We start from the raw sequence: 26,464 nt of genomic DNA, 5'->3' as shown, positions 1-26,464 counted from the left end.
CCAACTATATACTCACCCACAATTACTCTCCTTTGAAGGCATTACCTACAAACAAATCCTGGGCATGGCTATGGCCACCTGCATGGCACCATCCTATGCCAACTTATTCAAGGGCCATGTAGAGGAATTCTTCCTAAACACTCACAATCCTAATCTCCTCACCTGGTTCAGATTCATTGATGACATCTTTGCAATCTGGATCAAGGGTGAGGACACCCTATCCACAATCCTCCAGAACCTCAACAACTTCTCCCCCATTTGCTACACCTGGTCCTACTTGACCCAACAAGCCACCTTCCTAGATGTCGACCTCCACCTCAAAGATGGCTACATCATTACCTCTGTCCATATCAAACCGACTAAACCACCAGCAATACCTCCACTATGATAGCTGCCACCCACTCATTGCCAAGGAGTCCCTTCCATACAGCCTAGCTACACAGGGTTGCCATGTGGTCTGAGGCACCTTGTAACAGTTTGCATGACTCCCCCCATCAGAGGTTCAAGTCCTCCCTTGGGCATGGGTTTGTGTGTTGTCTTAAGTGTAAATTACAAGGACTATCCACAAAGTACATTACGTTTTGGAATTAAAAATAAATAAAGTATTGGAAATTTTTTTTATTATATACATATGATAGCCACACTTAAATACTACTATTCTACATAGTTGCCATTTAAATTAAGGCACTTATCGTAGCGATGGATGAACTTGGAAATTCCTTCGTTGTAAAATTCGGCCGCCTGCGCCTTCAACCACGTGGTTACCTCTTCTTGAAGCTGTGCGTCATCATCAAAACGCTGCTTAGCCAACCATTACTTCATTGCTGGGAATAAGTGGAAGTCACTTGGTGCAAGGTCAGGACTGTACGGCGGATGAGGAAACAACTCCCACTTAAAAGATTCGAGAACTTCACGAGTGGCATTTGCCGTGTGGGCCTGGGCGTTGTCATGAATCAGCAAGATCTTTGAGCCCAACTTTCCCCTGCGCTTGTTTTGTATTGCTCTTCTGAGGTTGTGCAGAGTTTGGCAATACCTTTGAGAGTTTATTGTAGTGCCTCTTTCCAGGAATACCACAAAAATCACACCTTTTCTGTCCCAAAAGACAGTCGCCATCACCTTCCTTGTCGACATTGTCTGCACGCATTTCTTGGGTTTTTGGGGGGAATTTGTGTGCCCCCACTGCATTGACTGCAATTTTGTCTCACAGTTTACATGCTTAACCCATGTTTCGTCACCAGTAACGATGTGATCCAGTAATGAGTCGCCATCTTTCTCGTAAGCGTCCAAAAACATTAACACTGCAGCCATTCGCTGATTTTCTTGAATCTCTGTCAAGATTTTTGGTATTCATCTTGCACAAAACTTGTGGTAACCAAGCTTTTTGGTAATGATTTCATGCAACAAACTTCGTGAAATTTGTGGAAAACTCAGAGTGTTCCGTTATTGTGAAATTACAGCTTTCACGGACCGAGTAATCGACTTTTTCGACAAGTTCGGCAGCCACTATGCTGGGTCTTCCACTTTGCTTTTCGTTGTGAATGTTAGTTCGGCCATTTTTAAATTTTATGAACCATTGATGCACTCCACCTTCAGTGATTATGTTGTCCCCGTACACTTCACAAAGCTGCCGATAGATTTCTATCGGTGTACAGTTTTCTGCAGTCAGAAACCTTATTACAGCACGCACTTCACACTTCATGGCATTTTCAATTAATGCTGACATTTCAAACTGTCACAGTAACTCAACAGAGTACAGCACGAACCTCTCACTAGCACGGCAGGATGCCGACTGAGCGGTGGAATGCCATGACACCAAGACGGCCGCGCTAGCCCCGCCACTAACGGACACAAACAAAAACGGTATGTACTTTTTGGATAGCCCTCATAGTTTATGTTAAGTAGTGTGTAAGCCTAGGACTGATAACCTCAGAAGTTTGGTCCCATAGGAACTAAACACAAATTGCCAATTTTCATACATGGTCATTGTAACTGCAGTGACAGAGGACCCTCTCAAAATATACTGAGGTTCTCACTGAAGCCTTCACAGACCGTAGTCATCCTCCCAACCTTGTACAAAAACAAATCTCCTGTACAAAAACAAATCTTTCCAGTCTCCCACCACCTCCCAAAGTCCCACTGTCCAGCCACAGAGAACCATTCCCCTTGTAACTCATTACCACCCAGGACTGGAGCATCTGAATTGCATTCTCTGCCAGGTTTTTGACCATCTCTCGTCATGCCCTGAAATGAGAAATGTCCTGCCCATTACCCTGCCCTTCCCATCCCTCCCACAGTGGTATTCTGCTGTCCATCAAACCACACAATATAATCATCCATCCCTACATAACCCCTGCTCCCAACCCTTTACCTCACTGCTCATACCCCTGTAATAGACCTAGATGCAAGACCCCCATACATCCTCTCATCATCACCTACTCCAGTCCAGTCACTAACATCACCTATCCCATCAAAGGCAGGGCTACCTGTGAAATCAGTCACATGATCTACAGCCTAAGTGGCAACGACTGCTGTATTCTGTATGGACATTACAACCAATAAGCTGTCTGTCCACATGAACGGCCACTGACAAACTGTGGCCACGAAACAACTGTTGCTGAACACACTACCAAACATGACATCCTTCATTTCAATGACTGCTTCACAGTCTGTTCCATATAGATCCTTCTCACCAACTCCAGCTTTCCTGAATTGTGCAGGTGGGAACTTTCCCTGCAATATATCCTACGTTCCTGTAACCCTTCTGGCCTCAACCTTCATTAGTCATTGTCCTCACCCATCCAGCACCTCCCTTTTTCCCTTTCCAGTACTACACAGTCCTCATTCCACCATCACACCCAGTCTTTTACTTCTCTCCTTTTATGAACCCCCACCACCTCACCCCTGCCCTCCATCTAACCTTCCAACTGCACATAGCAGCCCACCCACTCTCAATGTCATCCCTGCGCACTCCCCAGCTGCACTTCACTGTCCACCACCCCTACTCTATCATCCCTCCTCCTTCCTGCCCCAGCCTCCTCCTTAACCCCACCTAGTCACTGCTCCCATCATGCACTGGTACCGCTGCTCGCTTTTTTGGCTTGAGACTGCAGTCGTGATGTGTGTGTGGTGTGTGTGTGTGTGTGTGTGTGTGTGTGTGTGTGTGTGTGTGTGTGTGCGTGTGTGTGTGTGTGTGTGTGTGTGTGTGTGTGTGTGTGTGTGTGTCGTCGTCTGTTTTTTTTGTGAAGGCCTTACTGGCCGAAAGCTTTATTTGTGACAGTATTTTTGTTGTGCCTGTCTCTGACAGCATCTCTGCTGTATGGTAAGTAGTAACTTTCTTTTCCATAGTATTGGTACATTCCATCCTGGATTTTCCATTGTTTTATACTGAAAAGGAGAAATTTTTTATTAGCATTGGGTTGTTGCATCACTGTTCTGAGGGATTCCCACCCCCCATCTGGTAAATACTTACCTGTGGAATTCTTAGGGCATAATCAAGCTTGAGATATAATCAGAATTATCTGATACTGTAAATTATTGGAAATTTTGTTTTATAAGTTTACATGCTTGTATAAAACTATATCCACAAAAATTCATTATTCATGCATACCTCTGTAAGAAGACAACAAAGCCAGCTTCTCAGCAGCCATCTAAGTAAGAACTACTTTAATGTAAAGTGGGTATACCATTCAATGCAATTAATGTAGAATAATGAAATGTCCATTCCATGGACGAGTCACTGTGTAACCAGTATTGAGTTGTAAGTCACTACGTAACCAGTATACCATTATACTACTGCATCCTACTGACATTCAGGCCATTAGAGATAGCTGCCCAGCTCAGATTGTTAAAAGTATGAGGTACGAAATTGGCCATGCCTTCCAAAGGAACAATCCCAGCATTTACCTGAAGCAAATTAGAGAAATTATGGTCAATCTAATCATGATGGCTCTATGGCAAGGAAGTAATACAAGAAATATTCAAATAAAATAAATAATGGAAATAAGCCTCTCGTCACTCCACATGTAACAGTACAAAAGAATCGTACAGGAGGTGCAAAATCAGTGACACAGTAACAACTGTTGTTAGTGGTACAAACTAAAAGTGTGTTGTGAGAGTGAGTCAGTACTGCTCCACATGTTTATAGACACCAGTTGCCAGTAGAAAGTGCAGTGGAGATTATGCTACATGCGTGCTTCCTACAGACAGCCTCTAGAGGCCACCCATGCTGATCATTTGTGTTTGATTCAAGTACATATGTGCAGCAACACTACCCTCAGCAAACTCGCACACACATCCACCTCTAGCCGGATACAGCACATCTCTCCCTCATGCGACAAGGGTGCCCAGGTGATGGAGGAGCTGCCGGCAGCCTGATGAGACACACACATGTCGAATCTGGAGAAATGGCAGCTGGTGCCAAAGCTAGGGTGGTACAATGTGCCGGTTGAGCACTAGAGCACAGGGTAGGAATGCATGGAAATGCAGGCATGCCTGAGGGTGATGGGCCCATGCAGCCCCCAACAACTGCATTAGGGAGGTTGGTGCTATTGCCATTTCAGCATCGTTATCATCAGGCAGGTCTCAGTGTGGAAGAGATGGTGCTATACCCTCCGATGAAGATGGTTGAGGTGGTGATGGTAAGGGGACGGTGGAGGCAGCCCAACCAAAACAGCAGGCAGTGGCGACGTAGCCTAGGCAAGAGACAGACCAGTGCCTAGTCCGGGAAGCTGGAACACCAGGGCCCCACACGTGGAGGAGGCAGCCAGTATGATGGGGATGACTCCACAGCATTTGATGATGGTCCCAAGGCAGAGGGTGGTAGGGTGGGCTGCAGTGACAGGGGCCACACCTGTGAACTGGTTGCTCCTGGCGGTGATTGGGGGTGCAGGCAGTGATAAAGGTGGCCACTCGATAATTTCACCAACAGTTCTCCCTGGTGTGCGAGGTGAAACGTATCTGTAATCAATGTGTGTTGACAGTAGTACTGAAGTCACCACAAAGGCATAGTTTGCCTGACAGTTCCTGAACTACAACCAGTGGAGACAACCATGCGCTAGACATAACAGCTTGCACCATGACAGAAGCTCAAAATACCTGAAATGCATCCATCCTGAATAAGTTCTTAGCACTGGCATCAGCAACAATCAAAAATTTAATGGAATGAACCACTGACTTGTAAGAGCCAGATGTCATAAATTGTCAAACAGTGCAATGGTCTGTTTTTTTCTTTCTTTCTTTTTTTTTTTTTTTTTTTTTTTTTTCATAACTGAAAAGCTACTGTATGACTGGTGTCAATGTCAGGTAGCCTAAACACACACAGGCTTGAGAATTCAATAATGCCACTGCAACACTTGGGTCGACCTGTAGCTAGAGCACATGGTGAAAAGCACTTACCTTGATGAACAACTTGGAAGAAGTCACAAGCATTGGAGACACACAGTTTTACGTCCATGTCCACATGCTGAGCAACATTCACTGAATGATACACACAGGCAATGTGGCCTTTCTTTTGGCAAGCATTACAAGTAGCCTGCTCTTACAGCATGCTAATGTCAATTCTGGATAAAATTTAAAAGACAAGATGGAAACAGAGAACACTGACACTTGTGCTGTGGTGGTCACAGCTGCTTCAGCTGGCCTTGATCTGCTTTGCACTGGGCCCGCATGTTTACCACCACCACTGCTGCTTCTTCATGCAAGCTATCTTTCATCCTAGTGGGCACATCTTGTGACACTACCACCACATTGCTCCATGATTCAATATGGTCACAAGCTGTCTGTAAAACTTCAAAAGATTGTGCTATTTGCAAAACTTCTGCCAAAGGAGGTTTTCACAAAGTAAAGCCATAATTGTGTAAAGCACCAAACAGTCTACATAAGTCATTACAGGCAACAATAATTCTGTGACATTCAGCTGCCCAGGGCCTGCATGACTAGTTTGGTTTCTTGCAGCATAGGTAGAATTCAACTTGCTCTGCAATGGCCTGCATTGGTCTGCAATAGTAGTTGGACTGTAACCTGCACATTCACACTGATGGCCAAAAAATGCTGCTAGAGTCTTTTCTTGTAAGCTTTCAAACACTCGTTTGATGAATCATCGTATGGAGGAAAACTGGGTGGACAGATTGGTGGAATTGGTGGAATTGGTGGAATGGTACCCTGACTGTTGATGGAATCCAACAAAATGGTCACTGCCAAAGTAAGCTATTCAGTCATGGCCAGCAGTACAGTGTCCACAATGACTAAACAAGATGAAACAGCACTTTAAGACTGCACATGCAGAAACCATTCCAAACTCATTACCAATCATTTAGTAACCAAGTAACACAAATAGAGCTTTATTCATAAACCTCCAAACAATAACAGAAATAAGCCTCTTGTGACTCTACATGTAACAAGACAAAAGAATCATACAGAAGTTGCAACATAAGAGATACACAGAACAACTGATGTGAATGGTACAAAATGAAAGAACATGGTGAGAATGAGTCAGCACTGCTCCACGTGTATATAGGTGCGAGTCACTGGTAGACATTGTGACAGAGATTGTGCCATGTGCACCCTTCCTACACACTGTCTCTAGTGGCCGGCCATTGCTGGTACAGTTAGTGCTTGATTTAAGTATACAAGCATGGCAACACTGCACTTGGCACACTTGCACTCATGTGCACTAGTAGCAGGACACAGCAGGCTCGACATGGATTTGAACCATCATCTTCCTGAAGTCCATGGTGTATGTGTATGTGTATTGAACCAGGAACCTAGAAATGATGAGAGGCTTTGTCCCATCATAGCTCTCAGTGGTTCACAACCCCACAACTACACTGGACAGGAAACTTTGTTGGTCTCCGCCCGTCTCTTATTTGGCTGCTCGTTGTACACATTCCCTTAACGTCCTCAGAGTTCTTAGTGGTTCATCTTGGGGAGCGGATCGCACTGTCCTGCTTCGCTTGTATCGGTCCATAGTCCAATCAAAGCTGGATTATGGGAGCCTCGTCTACTCGTCTGCTCGGCCATCCCTCTTACGCCGTCTCAACTCCATCCACCATAGGGGGTTACGTCTTGCGACCGGAGCTTTCTACAGTAGTCCCGTCGAGAGTCTTTATGCTGAAGCTGCCGAATTACCATTGACCTACCGGCGCGACATACTGCTTTGTCGGTATGCCTGCCGGCTGTTGTCAATGCCCGACCACCCCTCTTATCAGTCCTTCTTCGCCGATTCTCTCGACCGTCAGTATGGGTTGTATGTGTCTGCCCTGCTGCCCCCTGGAGTCGCTTTCGTCGCCTGCTTCGACAATTGGATTTTGCCCTCCCTACCACCTTCAGAGAGGGTGAGAGCCTGACACCACCTTGGCTCCAGGCTCCGGTTCATGTTTATCTCGACCTCAGCTCACTCCCGAAGGAGGGTACTCCGGCTGCAGTGTATTGCTCGCGGTTTGTCGAACTTCATGCGCGACTTGCCAGTCACACCTTTATTTACACTGATGGCTCCAAAACTGATGATGGTGTCGGCTGTGCCTTTGTCGTCAGGGCCGTCACCTTTAAATACTGGCTCCTCGACCAATGTTCCACCTTTACGGCCGAGCTTTTTGCTCTCCATCAGGCCGTTCAGTATGCCCGCCGCCACCGCCATTCATCGATTGTACTCTGCTCTGATTCACTTAGTGCTCTTCAGAGCCTTGGAGCTCCATATCCGGTCCATCCCTTGGTACAACGGATCCAGCAGTCCCTCCATTCTTCCGCTGAGGGTGGCTCTCCTGTCAGCTTTCTGTGGGTTCCCGGCCATGTAGGAGTGCCTGGGAATGAGGCTGCTGATGCTGCAGCCAAGGCTGCAGTCCTCCTGCCTCGGCCAGCCTCCCATTGTGTCCCGTCATCTGACGTTAGTGGGGTTGTTTGTAAGGGGCTTGTGTCCTTGTGGTGGGATACTTGGTCCTCACTTCAAGGAAACAAGCTCCGGGCAGTGAAACCGTTCCCAACTGCTTGGACAACCTCCTCCCGACCATCTCGGTGAGAAGAGGTCCTTCTGACCAGGTTGCGGATTGGGCATTGCCGGTTTAGCCACCGCTACCTGCTCTCCGGTGACCCAGCCCTGCAGTGCCCTTGTGGTCATGCATTAACAGTGCGCCATGTTTTATTGTCGTGTCCCCGTTTTAGTCAATTTCGTGTTGTCCTGTCTCTGACATCTACTTTACAGGATATTTTAGTGGATGACGCTCGAGCAGCTGCTCGTGTTCTTTGTTTCATTACTTTGACTGGATTGTCCAAAGACATCTAACTTTTTCACTTATTTTATCTGCCTCTTTGTAAGAACTTTCTGGTGTCCCCCCCCTTGAGTTTTACTAGATTCTATGTGCTCTAACAATTGTGACTGGGCGCTAATGACCTCAGTAGTTGAGCGCCCTTAAACCCCCCCCCCCCCCCCAAAAAAAAAAAAAACCACAACAGGCCACAGCAGTCCACCCACCCCAGCCCACTGCCACCCCACACCGAACCGAGGATTATCATGCAGTTTGGCCCCCAGTAGACCCCCCCCCCCCCCCTCAGGAACATCTCGTACCAGACCAGTGTAAACCCAAATGTCTGCGTGGTAGAGTAATTATGGTGTACATGTACATGGAGACAGTGGACAGTGTTTGTGCAGCAATCGCTGACATAGCATAACTGAGGCGAATACGGGGAACCAGCCCGCATTCACTGAGGCAGATGGAAAACTGCCTTGTAAATCATCCATAGACTGACTGGCATACCAGACCTCAACACTAATCCACTGGGCGGATTCATACTGGGGACCGGCATGCCTTCCCGCTAGGGAAGTAGAGCATTAGACCGCGCGGCTAGCCGGGCGGGCAAGTCCAGGGTGCTGACCGCTGTGCCATTTTGCCCGGTAAACATTATTTGTTTTTAGTTACAATAGCATTGTGACGAGATTAATTACAAATGTGGAAGTGTGGCACTTCAGTACAGCAACTACTTTTCAAGGGTAGGGTATTTACTCCCTGTTGGTGACTACTATGTAAAAGTCTATTTTTAAATTATTATGCAAAGGAGATATAGGGAAAAGCGAAAGTTATAAAACAAAAAATGTAATTACCTACTTTAAAATTTATTATTTTTGTAGATCTTACTGTACAGTGTGTGATATATATATATATATATATATATATATATATAACTGTTAGAGAAACTGACACAAAAATAAAACAATTCCACATCACCATTTTGCTAAAATTGTAACTAGCTCTGATGAAAAAGGGTATTTTATGCTCAGTATTCAGAATTTACATTTAAAGTCATGCATATTTTGAACAAACTGATTTTTAAAAAGTTAAACTTACCGCACAATCCACAAAATATTTTCCAGTAATCTTCTCTAGACCTGGAGTGACTGCCAGGTGCACCAATGTCTGTGCCCCCTCATAAGGAGTCTACAAAGAATATAAGTCTTTACCTTAAAATGCAGGATAAAAAGCAATTTTTCTCAAGTATTTATAAAAGTTTTAGTATCAGTTACAAATTTTGACTTATCATTAATAATCAAAATAATCTTTGTACCTAAAACAATATAAATGCTTTAAATGTAATGAATATGTGTCAGACACTAGCATATAAATATTTGATCATGCTAATGTACTGCAATTGAAGACATATAAAACAGTACTATAGAGAATGGAGTCAGAAATAACTGATTCAGTATAAACATCTTCTATTTAACAACTGTTTCAGTTTGCTCTTTAAAATATATCCATGGAGTTGTTTTATATTTTTTGCAACCGGTTATAGAACTATCTTCTAGCAGCATGTAGGATGTGATCTGTACCTCCTTTACCATTCAGTATCAAGTGTCAATCATGTCTAATTCATTTATTGTAACAAAATAAGGCTCTATTCATTACACTTGTTTCTACATTCTCTTTTAGAAAAATAATTGTCTTAAAAACAAGAGTAGACATACTTGATAAAATAGTCCCTACAGATTGATGTTTGCTTATATTAGCAATTATTGTTGTAACTGCTCTCTTCTGAAACTGAATACCCTATCCATGTGGTCTGTGGTTGTCACCTTCTCTCCCATCCCTCCCAGATTTAAATCCCATATTGTATATTTGAGTGGATTAATCCATAGTAGATTTATTACAGAACTGGAGGAGTTGTTATATTTGTTAGGCATTTTAATAAATAAATATTGCTGTTTAACAAGAAGTTATCTGGAAAATTATAGGTCTGTAATTCTGTTCATCTGTTGGTATATGAATGATGCCCATGAAGAATGCAGTCTTAATGCAAACTATGTGTATTCAGTTTTAACTTGTAAATCAGTATACTAAAGTGCACAACTGCAGGTCTCACTACTATCTCCATCAGATTATACACATTCTAATGATGTATCAAACAATACTAAGAACTAAGACAGAGAATGAACAGTTACGTTACCACGTTAATAGATAGTTCTAGCAGAACATAAGTAATTTAATGGTAAAGGTAACAACTATAAACTATGTCGGAACTGTAGTTCTGCAGCTTGACTGAGATGAGGGACTGTATCAGGTTGAATGGATGAGGGGAGAAAGTACTCACGGAGCAGGAAGGTGGTTTGGGAAAGGATGGCTGAGAGGGAGGGCGCTAGTGCATGGGATAGGAGTACCTCATGGAGTAGGCACATGGGACAGGAACACATTGTGGTACCAGTGAGTCTGTGCAGTGGATGATGATGATGATGATTATGATGATGATGATGATGATGACTTGATAAAATGGAGGAATGGATTGAGAGGCATTAAGGAACATAGGAAGGGAGAGTGTAGGGAAGAGGGTGTGGGTGCAGGATGAGTGAAGGTAGGATCCTGGGACACAGTGTAGGAAGGTAGGCAGCAGAGGGTAGTGTAGATTGAGCCCGGGAGGATTTTAGTAATAGAGGATGTGTTGCAAGAACTTACCTGAACTATATAGAGAGGAATCCCACCCGTTGGCTTTGACCCGTGACATAAGGCTATTATGGTGTGTGACGTCATGATGGCATGGAATTTAGTTTGTGAGAGTGGCATGTTTGTAGGTGTTGTTTTTAAGTGATTGGTGGTGCTCTCTGGTGGTGTTTTTATGTGTTGTGTGTTAGGTGATGTTTGGTGATGTTTTTGGTTTAGTTTGCGTGTGTGGCGTGTTTATAGGTGGCATATTGTTGTGGTCGGTGGTTCTCTCTGGTGGTATGTTTATGGGTAGCGTGTTACGTGGTGTAGGGGGTTCATTTGCATGGTAGCATTGCAAGTGTATGGTATCAGTAGTGACTGTGCTTTCAGTGGAATATTTTTCAGTGAGTTAACGATTTTGGTTTTGTTATGTCGATGTTATTGAAGTTTTATTCTGTTTGTTGTGTGTGAATTTTGGTAAATTGCTTTTTTTATGTCTTTGGTGGATATGGATATGACTGGCAAGGTCAACAGTTTTTGGTTGTCAGCGATGATGGGGGACAGTGTGTTGCCTCTAATAAAATTTCTTCAACTATTCGGATTTTTGGATGAAGTCGTGAAGTGTACAGTGTGTCGTGAAGAAATGAGGCTTGCTAAAGTTCCAGTGGTGTCTCAGACCAGGGACGGCTATATGTGGAGATGTCATAAGGCTAACAGGTCAAGGGAAGTGTTCGATTCCAATTTTGTTGGTTTGTTATGTTTTTTGGGGTAGTGACGATTGTGGACGTGGGTAGTTTGGGGATTTATGGTTTGGAATCGGTAGTTTCTGTTGACCTATATACGTCAAGGGAAGTGCTCAATTCCAATGTGTGGTTGTGGTTGTGGTTTCGGCTGTGGCTGTGGGTGTTCCGGTATCAGGAGTTGCTGTTGAGCTATATAGGTCAAGGGAAGTGTTTGATTCCAATTTGTGGGATTGGGAGCTGCTGTTGAGCTATATAAGTAAAGGGAAGTGTTCGATACAGATTGTTGGATAGGGAGCTGCTGTTAAGCTATATAGCTTAAGGGAAGTTTTCGATTCCAGAGGATATTGGGTTTAGTGAAATTTGGGGAGTTTTGTATAGTCTGTTTTTTTTCGTCATTTTGAGTGGTTTGGTATTGAGGTGTGTGTCTAAATTTGTTTATATTTACTTTGTCCCCACCCAAAAATCCCCAATCTCCCATGTTTGTCCCATTAGTTTCATTAGGTTTTTGTGGAGAGTGTGTGTGTGTGTGTGTGTGTGTGTGTGTGCGTGTGCGCGTTAGTTTTTCAATGTATTTTTGTGTTTGTGATCGTGTTTATGTAATGACATCATAGGCGCCATATTGGAGTCGTAGTGTATGGTTGTTTCCACCATATTTGTGATGTCATGGGTCAAAGCAGTCCCATGACATCACAAATATGGTGGAAACAACCATACACTACAACTCCAATATGGCGCCTATGATGTCATTACATAAACATGATCACAAACACAAAATTACATTGAAAACACACACACACACACACACACACACACACACACACACACACACACACACACACACACACACACACACACACACACACACATCCATCTGCACATACACAGTCACAAGCAAACATTTGTAAAGGCAAAGAGTTTGGGCAGAGATGTCAGCCTGTCAGTCGAGGTGGAAGTACAGAGGCAAAGATGTTGTTGAATGACAGATGAAGTATGAGCGGCGACAACTTGAAATTAGCGGAGGTTGAGACCTGGTGGGTAACAGGAAAAGAGGATATACTGAAGGGCACGTACCCATCTCCAGAGTTCTGACAGGTTGGTGTTAGTGGGAAGTATCCAGATAACCCGGACAGTGTAACACTGTGCCAAGATGTGCTGGCCATGCACCAAGGCATGTTTAGCCACAGGGTGATCCTCATTACCAACAAACACTGTCTGCCTGTGTCCATTCATGCAAATGGACAGTTTGTTGCTGGTCATTCCCACATAGAAAGCTTCACAGTGTAGGCAGGTCAGTTGGTAAATCACGTGGGTGCTTTCACACGTGGCTCTGCCTTTGATTGTGTACACCTTCCGGGTTACAGGACTGGAGTAGGTGGTGGTGGGATGGTGCATGGGACAGGTTTTACACCAGGGGCAGTTACAAGGGTAGGAGCCAGAGGGTAGTGAACGTGGTTTGGGGATTTCATAGGGATGAACTAAGAGGTTACGAAGGTTAGGTGGATGGCGGAAAGACACTCTTGGTGGAGTGGGGAGGATTTTATGAAGGATGGATCTCATTTCAGGGCAGGATTTGAGGAAGTTGTATCCCTGCTGGAGAGCCACATTCAGAGTCTGATCCAGTCCCAGAAAGTATACTGTCACAAGTGGGGCACTTTTGGCGTTCTTCTGTGGGAGGTTCTGGGTTTGAGGGGATGAGGAAGTGGCTCTGGTTATTTGTTTCTGTACCAGGTCAGGAGGGTAGTTGCAGGATGTGAAAGCTGTTTTCAGGTTGTTGGTGTAATGGTTCAGGAATTCCGGACTGGAGGAGATTCTTTTGCCATGAAGACCTAGGCTGTAGGGAAGGAAGTGTTTGACATGGAATGGATGGCAGCTGTCATAATGGAAGTACTGTTGCTTGTTGGTGGGTTTGATGTGGATGGATGTGTGAAGTTGGCCATTGAACAGATGGAGGTCAACGTCAAGGAAAGTGGCATGGGATTTGGAGTAGGACCAGGTGAATCTGATGGAACTAAAGGAGTTGAGCTTGGAGAGGAAATTCTGGAGTTCTTTTTCACTGTGACTCCAGATCATGAAGATGTCATCAATAAATCTTTACCAAACTTTGGGTTGGCAGGCCTGGGTAACCAAGAAGGCTTCCTCTAAGCGATCCATAAATAGGTTGGCATACGTGGGGACCATCCTGGTACCCATGGCTGTTCCCTTTAATTGTTGGTATGTCTGGCCTTCGAAAGTGAAGAACTTGTGAGACAGGATGAAGCTGGCTAAGGTAATTAAGAAAGAGGTCTTAGGTAGGGTAGCAGGTGATCGGTGTGAAAGGAAGTGCTCCATCGCAGCGAGGCCCTGGATGTGCGGAATATTTGTGTATAAGGAAGTGGCATCAATGGTTACAAGGATGGTTTCTGGAGGTAACAGATTGGGTAAGGATTCCAGGCATTCGAGAAAGTGGTTGGTGTCTTTGATGAAGGATGGGAGACTGCATGTAATGGGTTGAAGGTGTTGATCTACGTAGGCAGAGATACTTTCTGTGGGGACTTGGTAACCAGCTACAATAGGGGGGCCGGGATGATTGGGTTTGTGAATTTTAGGAAGTAGGTAGAAGGTAGGAGTGCGAGGTGTCGGTGGGGTCAGGAGGTTGATGGAGTCAGGTGAAAGGTTTTGTAGTGGGCCTAAGGTTCTGAGAATTCCTTGAAGCTCCACCTGGACATGAGGAATGGGATTACCTTAACAAACTTTGTATGTAGTGTTGTCTGAAAGCTGACGCAGTCCCTCAGCCACATACTCTCAACGATCAAGTACCACGGTCGTGGAACCCTTGTCCGCTGGAAGAATGACAATGGATCGGTCAGCCTTCAGATCACGGATAGCCTGGGCTTCAGCAGTGGTGATGTTGGGAGTAGGATTAAGGTTTTTCAAGAAGGATTGAGAGGCAATGCTGGAAGTGAGAAATTCCTGGAAGGTTTGGAGAGGGTGATCTTGAGGGAGAGGAGGTGGGTCTCGCTGTGACGGAGGACGGAACTGTTCCAGGCAGGGTTCAATTTGGATAGTGTCTTGGGGAGTTGGATCATTAGGAGTAGGATTAGGATTATTTTTCTTCATGGCAAAGTGATATTTCCAGCAGAGAGTAAGAGTGTAGGACAGTAAATCTTTGATGAGGGCTGTTTGGTTGAATCTGGGAGTAGGGCTGAAGGTGAGGCCTCTGGATAGGACAGAGGTTTCGGGTTGGGAGAGAGGTTTGGAGGTAGGTTAACTACTGAATTAGGGTGTTGTGGTTCGAGATTGTGTTGATTAGAATTTTGAGGTTTTGGGGGGAGTGGAGCTGGAAGTGGGAGATTGAGTAGATGGGAGAGACTGGGTCTGTGTGCAATGAGAGGAGGTTGAGGTTTGCTGGAAAGGTTGTGGAGGGTAAGTAAGTTGCCTTTCCAGAGGTGGGAAACCAGGAGATTGGATAGTTTTTTGAGGTGGAGGGTGGCATGCTGTTCTAATTTGTGGTTGGCCTGTAGGAGGATGCTCTGAACAGCCAGTGTGGATGTGGGAGAGGAAACTGTCTCTTTCCGCCATCCACCTAACCTTCGTAACTTCTTGGTTCATCCCTATGAAATCCCCAAACCACCTTCCCTACCCTCTGGCTCCTACCCTTGTAACTGCCCCCGGTGTAAAACCTGTCCCATGCACCATCCCACCACAACCTACTCCAGTCCTGTAACGTGGAAGCTGTACATGATCAAAGGCAGAGCCACATGTGAAAGCACTTACGTGATTTACCAACTGACCTGCCTACACTGTGAAGCTTTCTATGTGGGAATGACCAGCAACAAACTGTCCATTTGCATGAATGGACACAGGCAGACAGTGTTTGTTGGTAATGAGGATCACCCTGTGGCTAAACACGCCTTGGTGCATGGCCAGCACGTCTTGGCACAGTTTTACACTGTCCGCGTTATCTGGATACTTCCCACTAACACCGACCTGTCAGAACTCTGGAGATGGGAACTTGCCCTTCAGTATATCCTCTCTCCCCGTTACCCACCAGGTCTCAATCTCCACTAATTTCAAGTTGCCGCCGCTCATACCTCACCTGTCATTCAACATCATCTTTGCCTCTGTACTTCTGCCTAGACTGACACCTCTGCCCAAACTCTTTGTCTTTACTGTGTGTGTGTGTGTGTGTGTGTGTGTGTGTGTGTGTGTGTGTGTGTGTGAGGGCGCGCGCGCGCGCATCCTTTTGTCTTTCCCTCTCCTTCCCTCTTTCCTGATGAGGCAACCGTTGGTTGCGAAAGCTAGAATTTTGTGTGTATGTTTGTGTTTGTTTGTGTGTCTATCGACCTGCCAGCACTTTTGTTTGGTAAGTCTCATCATCTTTCTTTTTAGATATATTTTTCCCACGTGAAATGTTTCCCTCTATTTTATATATATATATATATATATATATATATATATATATATATATATATATTTCTGTAACTTACCAAACGAAAGCGTTGGTGGAGACAATGACACACACACACACACACACACACACACACACACACACACACACACACACACACAGGTTTCGGGCTTTCGCGGCCCACAGTTGCTTTATCGGGGGGGAGGGGAGGGGGGGGATGAAGAGATGTGGGTTTTGGGGGGGGGGGGTGTCGTTCCGGTCCCAGGAGCGGAGGGACTTACCTTCGGGGGTGAGAGGGGGGGCGGGTATGCGCGCGCGCGCACACGCCTTTACGTGTGTGTGTGTGTGTGTGTGTGTGTGTGTGTGTGTGTGTGTGTGTGTGTGTGTGTGTGTGTGTACCTGTCCCTTTTTCCCCCCAAGGTAAGTCTTTCCACTCCCGGGACTGGAATGACTCATTACCCTCTCCCTTAAAACCCACATCCTTTCATCTTTCCCTCTTCTTCCCTCTTTCCTGATGAAGCAACTGTGGGTTGTGAAAGCTTGAATTTTGTGTGTGTGTTAGTGTGTCTATCGACATGCCAGTGCTTTCGTTTGGTAAGTTACATCATCTTTGTTTTTAGATGTATTTTTGCCACGAGGAATGTACAGGGTGAGTCCCTGACATTACCGCTGGATATATTTCGTACACCACATCAAACAATGACGAATCGATTCTGCAGACCGAACGTGAGGAGAGGGGCTAGTGTAATTGGTTAATGCAAACCATAAAAAAATGCATGGAAGTATGTTTAACACAAACCTACATTTTTTTAAATGGAACCCCATTAGTGTTGTTAGCACATCTGAACATATAAACAAATACGTAATTAGTGCCATTTGTTGCATTGTAAAATGTTAATTACACCTGGAGATATTGTAACCTAAAGTTGACGCTTGGGTACCACTCCTCCGCTGTTCGATCATGTGTATCGAAGAGCACCGAATTATGTAGGGATCCAAAGGGAATGGTAATGGACCTTAGGTACAGAAGAGACTGGAACAGCACATTACGTCCACATGCTAACACCTTTTTATTGGTCTTTTTCACTGACAAACATGTACATTACCATGAGGGGTGATGTACACGTACACACGTGGTTTCCGTTTTCAATTACGGAGTGGAATAAAGTGTGTCCCGACATGTCAGGCCAAAAGATGTTCAATGTGGTGGCCATCATTTGCTGCACACAATTGCAATCTCTGGCGTAATGAATGTCATACACGCCGCAGTACATCTGGTGTAATGTCGCCGCAGGCTGCCACAATACGTTGTTTCATATCCTCTGGGGTTGTAGGCGCATCACGGTACACATTCTCCTTTAACGTACCCCACAGAAAGAAGTCCAAAGGTGAGAGATCAGAAGAACGGGCTGTCCAATTTATGCATCCTCCACATCCTATGAAACGCCCGTCGAACATCCTGTCAAGGGTCAGCCTAGTGTTAATTGCGGAATGTGCAGGTGCACCATCATGCTGATACCACATATGTCGACGCGTTTCCAGTGGGACATTTTTGAGTAACATTGGCAGATCATTCTGTAGAAACGCGATGTATGTTGCAGCTGGACAGTTTGTTGCTGGTCATTCCCACATAGAAAGCTTCACAGTGTAGGCAGGTCAGTTGGTAAATCACGTGGGTGCTTTCACATGTGGTTCTGCCTTTGATCATGTAAACCTTTCGGGTTACAGGACTGGAGTAGGTGGTGGTGTGTGCATGGGACAGGTTTTACACCAGGGGTGGTTACAAGGGTAGGAGCCAGAGGGTTGGGAAGATGGTTTGGGGATTTCATAGGGATGTACCAAGAGGTTACGAAGGTTAGGTGGACAGTGGAAAGACGCTCTTGGTGGAGTGGGGAGGATTTCATGAAGGATGGATCTCATTTCAGGGCAGGATTTGAGGAAGTCCAATCCCGGGAGCGGAAAGACTTACCTTAGGGGGAAAACAGGACATGTATACACTCGCGCGCGTGCGCACACACACACACACACACACACACACACACACACACACACACACACATACACATATATCCGTCCAAGAGAAGAATACAGATGAAGAGAGAATTTCCATGAAAGGAAAGGCAAAGGGTCCTGTCAGGAAGGTGACAGTTCATAGTAACTGATGGAAAGTCAATGAGTAAAATAAAAGTGAAATCTGGTGTTCCCCAAGGAAGTCTTATAGGTCCTCTGCGGGTTCTAATCTATTTAAATGATTTAGGAGACAATCACAGTCGCCATCTTCAATTGTTAGCAGAAGATATTTACTGCTTAGTAAACTCACCAGAACATCAAAACCAAATACAAAATGATTTAGACAAGATATCTGTATAATGTAGAAAGTGGTAATTGACCCTAAATAATGAAAAGTGTGAGATCATCCACATGAATATTAAAAGAAATCAATTAAATTTTGATTCAAGACAAATCACAAAAATCTCAAAGTTATCAGTTCAACTAAATAAATAGGGACTACATTTATGAACGGTCCAAATTTGAATGATCACATAGACAATTTTGTTGCAAAGGCAAGCTGAACACTGTGTTTCATTGGCGGAACACTTAGAAGGTTCAATGGGTCTACTAAAGAGTCTACCTGCACTATTCTTGTTTGTCCTCTGCTAGAGTAGCAGTACTGCAGTGAGGTATGGGATACTTAGCAGATAGGATCAACAGATAGAGTGCCATGGATATGATACATCAGTTGAGGTGGCAATCATTAAACAAAGGCATTTTTCATTGTGGCATAATCTTTTCAGGAAATTTCATTCTTCAGTGTTCTCCTCTGAACATAAAAATATTTTATTGACATCCACATACATAGGAAGAAATGAACATTGTAATAAAATAAGGGAAATCAGAGGTTGCATGGAACGATTTAAGTGTTTATTTTTCCCAGATGCTTTGAGTGTGGAAGTGTTAGAGAAATAGAGTGAATATGATTCAGTCAACACATTGCAGGGCACTTAAGAGTGAACTGCAGGGAAGTCATGTAGGTGTAAGAATGAAAATTTGTGAAAAATAAGATATTTCTTAGAACTAAACCCTTCTAACCCTTCAAACTGGGAACAACATTGTGCAGATATGTGGTGGATGATTTTTGTGGGGGAGAGGGGGAGAAAGGGTTTAGAATGGGTTTAGCTGTAATACTAAAAACACATGTGGAGCTGCTAATAATTATCTAAAGGTCACAAAAAATTTGGCTTCTGAGAAAAGACTCTGAGCTTTGGCTTGCTATTTTCTTTTTCTTTGTTCCACAGGTCAAGCAACATTCAGGATGTGTCTGATCAATAACACGAAACATTTCATGGCCTGATGTATGTTGCCAGTGACAAAATAAGTGAATTACACATAACTTATAAAGAGAAAAAATTTGGATGTGGGAAAAAAGTCCACTGATAGCATTTCTTGAAACATTCACCAGTCTGCAGGACCACAGCATTACTTCTGTAATTTTTATAAGTTACTGAATGAATATTCATGTAGAGCAGTCTCGCCAAGCATGGATTATGCCAAATATTAACTTTGTATTCCTACATAAGAAATAGCTGAAGTAAACTTTTAAACACATAACCAAAACATTCAGAAAGAAGTCAGTTGTCCACATCCACATCTACGTACATACACCGCAAGCCACCATATAGTGCATGGTAGATGGTATCTTTACCACTACTAGCCATTTTCTTTCTTGCCCCACTCACAAATGGAGCAAGGGAAAACTGATAATCTGTATGCCTCCTTATGAGCCCTAATTTCTTGCATCTTAGCTTCATGGTCGTTCCATGAAATGTTATGTTGGCAGCAGTATAATTTCCTGCAGTCAGCTTCAAATGCCAATTCTTTACATGTTCTCAATAGTCTTCCCTCCAGGGATTCCCATTTGAGTCCCTGAAGCATCCCCATAATACTTATGTTTGCTTGAACCTACCGATAACAAATCTAGCAGGCTGCCTCTGAGTTGCTTTGACGTCTTCCTTCAATCTGACCAGGTATGGATCCCAAAACCTCTATCAGTACTCAATAACAGACTGAAGCAGCGTCCTATATGTGGTCTCCTTCACAGATGAACAACTCTTTCCTAAATTCTCTTAATACACCAAAGTCGACCATTCGCCCTCCCTACCACAATTCTCTCATGCTCATTCCATTTAATATTGCTTGTAACATTACATCAAGATGTTTAAATGATGTGACTGTGTCAAACAGCACACTACTAATGCTTTAACTGAATATCACCGGTTTGTTTTTTCCTACTCATTCATATTAACATACATTTTTCTAAATTTAGAGCTAGCTGCCATTCATCTCACCGACAAGACATTTTTTCTAAATAACCTTTTATCCTGCTACAGTCATTCAACTTTGGCTTCCTGCAAATCACAGCATAATCAGCACACAACCACTGACTGCTGTCCACCTGTCCACCAGATCATTTATAAATACAGAAAATCATGGCAGTCCTACCACAGTTCACTAGCGTATTCCTGATGATGCCCTTGTCTCTAATGAGCACTTAAGAAGTCTTCAAGCCACTCACACACCTAGAAACCTATTCTGTGTGCTTCTATCTTCATTAATAGTCAGAAGTGTGGCACTGTGTCAAATACTTTACAGAAATCTAGAAATATGGAATTTATTGTCTATCATCCATCATCATCATCAGGATCTCATAAGAGAAAAGGGCAAGCTGACTTTCGCATGAGCAATGCTTTCTAAAATGTCTTATATGTGGACAGAAGTTTTTTCCCTCTCTAGAAAATTTATCATATTCAAACTGAGAATATGTTCAAAGATTCTGCAGCAAGCCCATATTAAAGATATTGGTCTGTAATTTTGTGGGTACATTCTTTTATCTTTCTTATATACATGAGTCACCTGTACATTTTTCCAGTTACTTGTGACTTTGCGCTGGGCGAGAAATTTGTAATAAATGAAACCGGAGTAAGGGGCCACTGCTGTAGGGTTCTCTATGCAAAACTTAACTAGGATTACATCAGGAGTGGGTGACTTATTTGCTTTCAACTCTTTCAGCTGTTTCTCTCTGTCAGCTAAGCTAATTGCTATATCCTCCATATGCAAGTCTGTGCAATGGACAATTTGACGGTATGTTTGTGTGATCCCCTTCAAGTGAATGATTACTTGAATGTGAAATTTAAGACTTTGGCTTTACTTTTGCTGTCTTCTACTACCTCATCAGACTGGCCAATGAGAGACTGAATGGAAGCCTTAGATTCACTTATTGATTTTACATAGGACCATAGTATTCTCAGAAAGATCTTTTACTAAGGTATGATGGTGACATTTGTTGTATGCTTCACGCATACATCTTTTCACAGATGCACAAATCTCTATCAGCCTTTGCCTGTAATCATTTGTACATACCCTTCTGAACCAAGAGTGCAACAGCCTTCCTCATCATCATCTGAATTTTGCTTTTTAAACCATGGTTGGTCCATCCTTAATCCACTAACTGGGCACATAATTGTATAGTGCATGATTTACAATCTGTTTAAACATTGTCCCAATTCCTCTGTGTCCATCAAATATGAACTAAATGATGTCAATTCATTCTCTAAGTGACATGCTAACAACCCTTTATCTGTTCTTATTAGCAGAAACACACTCCTAGTCTTCATGAGTGATTTATTTACTTTTGTAACTTACTCGCTATTATGACATCATGCTTATTAATCCCTGTTGGTTACATTCTTTACTATGGAAGGGGAGAAAAAAAGTCAACATTTATGAGTGAATGATTTTCATTTAAAAACATGCGGTGTCTGGCACAAAAATCTTGATTTCATTTCCTGAAAATGGGGATCAGTGTCTTGACAAAATCTTAACTATGAATTTTCCAGGACTACAAAAGTTGAAGACATATGTGAATCTGTAACTCATGATCATTTTTATTTCCAAACCATTTCCTATGTGCACAGCAAAACGCATTAAGAATGAGGATGAACATAAATAAATGATTTTGCAGCTCTTTAAGGAACCAGGGGCAGGTTTTGGAATGATGAAAGTTAGGAAACTAAATATGCTCACATTACTGTAATTCTCAGCCAAGTTACTTGTTTACACTTATAACACTAAAGTTTCCAGCAAGCAATATTTTTGGAATTTGTAAATGGTTCTCTCCTCTCTTTGATGACAGGATTGTACTAGGAGACTATGTTTGGGAGGGCTACACATGTAATTGCAGGTTGCAGTTGTGCCTCTGTGATCAAATTACATGACACAATAGAAAATCTATGAGAAATGCTGCAGAATAGCTTGCACTTTTCACACATTTGTGTGTAATCAAAAAAGGAAAAATTGAGATACCAGTTACTTTTGAAGACACAGGGTAGATATATCAAGCAGCAACCTTATTATAAATCTTTGTGATGATTCTTGCTTGTTTCACAAAGACATACTAAAAAGTTATTGCTCTGATTTTAATTCGTTATAATTATGATTTTCACACAAGAGAATAAAAACAAAGCAGTATGAAAAGGTAAACTCATATCTGGGCAAGCAAAGAAACAATAAATCTTCATTAATGTGTTTGCTACCTTACCTTAAAATAGGCTTTCGCAATAACAAGGAATATACGGTAATAAAACTTCGGTATTGCCTTAAATATATCAGTTAAAACTGCACCAGGGTGAACACTATTCACGGTAACACCTGAAAGTGAAAAAATAATTTGAAACAAGCTTATTCCCTTTAGCACTGTTCTTAGTTACCAGGGGATGATTTCAAAACCATCTGATTATTGATTACTAAACACATCTGCCAAAATGATTATAGAAATGAATCATGTTAACAATGTAAGCTAAGTGTAAACATAAAGTGCTACTTCAGAAATGCAACTGAACCTGCATCCGAGGTATAATCCATCCAGATGCACTCATGAATTATTGACAGCTACCATTCTTCTCGTGTTCCTCATAATGCAACAGTTTAGTATTTTTTATTTATTAGTTATTTTTCATCAGTTTATCACTTTTGTAATCATAATGTATATACAAGTATAAATGCATGATTTGTCTGAACATATGATGTTTGTATAAATGTAAGGTATCATGTCAAACACATATGAGAAAAAAACAAGTCATGATTTAAGTTTTACACTATATGTAGTTTCCTTGATTCACAAGAATTTCATAGTTCTTCATATAAAGCTTAGAACACACAGTTGTACTTCTACACAGACTATTTTTTCGTGATATGCCTGATGGCTGTTCAGCCCTCTGACCTTATGACTGTCTGACTGACAATGAAGCAGAAGGTAAGCAACTCATGGGATATTGGTGCATTAGGTTACTCTGAAATCAAGCAGCTCAATATCACCATGACAGCTGTCAAGTAATTGGAAGCTTCTACAAAGAGTTGTTGTGGATGAATTACGGGGAGTTTCATATCAGAGGAGCCAAATGTACCTCATGTTCCATCTTCTGTTGTGTGTCTTATCCCCTTTTCAGAATTAAGGTACTGGACTGTGTGTCACATGCACACAAATGGGTTCTCCCACCCCTTCTCCCTCATGACACTCCATCCATTCATGATAATGATAGCTGCTGTTGGAGACCCTAAAGTTTTGGAGCAAGACTCAAAGAAATGCCTACCATAAATGTTGAGATCTTCAATCCAAAGATTGGTTAGGTGCAGCTCTTCATGCTACTCTATCCTGCACAAGCCTCTCCATCTGCAAATAAATACTGCAACCAACATCCATTGGAACCTGCTTACTGTGTTCATCTGTTGGTCCCCCTCTACTAATTTTACCCTTCCCACATTTAGTCAAGTTATGCCACAATTTTCTCGTCCCAGTCCTATTCTGTATCTCCTCATTAGTTATGTGATCTACCCAACTAATCTTCAGCATTCATCTGTGGCACCATATTTCCATTCTCTTCTTGTCTGTACTGCTTATTGTTCACATTTCACTTCCATGCAAGGGGACACTTAAGACAAATACTTTTAGAAAATACTTCTTAATACTTCTAAAAACAAAGATGATGAGACTTACCAAACAAAAGCGCTGGCAGGTCGATAGACACACAAACATACACACAAAATTCAAGCTTTTGCAACAAACGGTTGCTTCGTCAGGAAAGAGGGAAGGAGAGGGAAAGACGAAAGGATGTGGGTTTAAGGGAGAGGGTAAGGAGTCATTCCAATACTGGGAGCGGAAAGACTTACCTTAGGGGGAAAAAAGGACAGGTATACACTCGCGTGCACACACACACATATCCATCTGCACATACACAGGAATTAAAGTTCAGGGAGAAGAAATAAAAACTTTGAGGTTTGTGGATGACACTGTAGCTCTGTCAGAGCAGTGAACGACTTGGAAGATCAGTTCTTAATACTTCGATTTATATTCAATGTTAAAAAAATTCTCTTCTCCAGAAATGCTTTTCTTGCCATTGTTAGTGTACATTTTATATTATCTCTTCTTTGCACATCATCAGTTATTTTACTGCCCAAGTATCAGAAATAATCTACAACAATTAATGTCTCATTTCTTAATCTAATTTCCTCAGCATGCCTAATTTAATTTGACTACATTTCATTACCCTTGTTTTCCTTTGGTTGGTCCTTATCTTATATCTTACTTTCAAAATAGTATCCATTCTACTCAACTGATCTTCCAAGTCCTTCACTGCTCTGAAAGAGCTACAGTGTCATCCACAAACCTCAAAGTTTTTATTTCTTCTCCGTGAACTTTAATTCCTTCTGCAAATTTTTCTTCAGTTTTGTTTGCTGCTTGCTCAGTGCACACATTGAATAACATAGGGGAAAGCTACAGCCCTGTTTTATTTCTTTCTCAACCACTGCCTTCCTTTCATGCCCTCCACCTCTTATAACTGCCATTTGGTTTCCGTGCATGTTGTAAATAACATTCTTTTCCTGTACTTTATCCCTGCTATCTTCAGAATTTCGAACAGTGTAATCCAGTCACCACTGTCAAAAGCCTTCTTTGTAAACCTACATATATTATGAACATAGGTTCACTTTCCTTGACCTATCTCCTAAGAGAAATCGTATGGTCAGTTCTGCCTCATATATTCCTACATTTTTCTATAACACAAACTGTTCTTCACTGAATTTGGCTTCTATCAGTTTCACCATTCCTCTCTAAATAATTTGTGTCAGCATTTTGCAACCATGATCTATTGAACTGATAGTTTGGTAATATTCACATACTTCAGCACCTCTTTTCTTTGGAATTTAACTGCAATATTTTTTTGGAAGTCTGGGGGTATTATTACCTGTCCCGTACATTATGGACACAAGGTGGAATAGTTTAGTCGTGGCTGGAATTTCCTCCTTCCTTCAATTAAATTCAGTTTCTCCTGTTTTAGCCAAGGATTTCTACAGGGCCTTGCCTTTTTACCTATTTGATCCTCTGCTGTCTTCACTATATCTCGCAAAGCAAACTGTTTGCTTTCTACTGCATTCCTTTCCTCTGTGTTAGTCAGTAGTTGTTCAATGTTCCTTCTGAAACTCTTGACAACCACTACTTCTTACAACTTATCCAACTCCCATCTCCTTAATTTTCCTTTTTTTCAACTTCTTTAGTTTTAATCTTCAGTTTATAAGCAACAAATTGTGATGAGAGTCCACATCTATCTGCCCATGGAAATGTCTGACAGTTTAAAATCTAGTTTTGAAATTTTTGCCTTACCATTATAAAGGGTGGACCATTTTAACTGATAATGGGGAATAACTCCAGAGAGAGATGAGATACAGGAAAACGTTTCAGATAAAAGTGTAGGTGGCAAAGAGGGACACACATTGCTACTAATGGCTGTGACATTGGATGTGATTTTCTAGGTGATTGTAAGGTTAAAGTGATTTTTTAAAATTGGAACCATAATATTTGATTTTAAGATTCAAAAAGAGCAGCAAATTTTACATATACAATAATACACTATGCAAGGTCATGGCAAGATTCAGTCAAGGTCAAATAAGGAAATACGTTGTTGGTTCTAGTAAATGTTGGATACAAGTTGGAAGGGGGATAATGAATCACTTCTCATTACCAATAACCATTATCTAAAGGTAATTATCGAAGGTCAATATAAGGTTGAGTTTTGTTTCTAGAAACCGCTATTTGTGGTTTCTGGTTTGGAAAGAGTGAAGAGAGATTTGAATGTTAAGTTTTAATTAATGCATTTATGGCCAAAAGTAAATACATCACAACAAATAAATGTTATTTCAGCATTTGCAAGACAGAAAAAACATAAATAAATAAAATTTATGTTTGTTCTATGTTGCAAATGTCCTTTCCAATTACCATCTAACATTTTGTTCTGCTGTGTCCCTCTTCTATTCTGAGTTGATCCCTACTAGAACTAAAAGAATTTTGCTTATTTGATCTTTGCTGAATCTTGCTGTGCTGTTGA

General features: G+C 42.4%; 1 protein-coding gene across 1 annotated transcript in view; it reads right to left on the bottom strand.

Moving 5' to 3' along the window:
• Nucleotides 1-26,464, bottom strand: part of LOC126175752 (retinol dehydrogenase 14-like) — a 71,689-nt gene that overhangs the window by 9,290 nt on the left and 35,935 nt on the right. The window contains exons 5-6 of the mRNA XM_049922717.1: nucleotides 22,627-22,736; nucleotides 9,336-9,425 (exon numbers count right to left, since the gene is read on the bottom strand). Of these exons, the coding sequence (XP_049778674.1) occupies nucleotides 9,336-9,425; nucleotides 22,627-22,736 (200 nt within the window). The remainder of the gene's footprint in view (nucleotides 1-9,335; nucleotides 9,426-22,626; nucleotides 22,737-26,464) is intronic.

Source organism: Schistocerca cancellata, chromosome 3, assembly GCF_023864275.1.
Source record: "Schistocerca cancellata isolate TAMUIC-IGC-003103 chromosome 3, iqSchCanc2.1, whole genome shotgun sequence".
Lineage (NCBI taxonomy): Eukaryota > Metazoa > Arthropoda > Insecta > Orthoptera > Acrididae > Schistocerca > Schistocerca cancellata.
The sequence above is the reverse complement of the archived record's forward strand: the minus strand, read 5'-3'. Positions and strand labels throughout refer to the sequence as shown.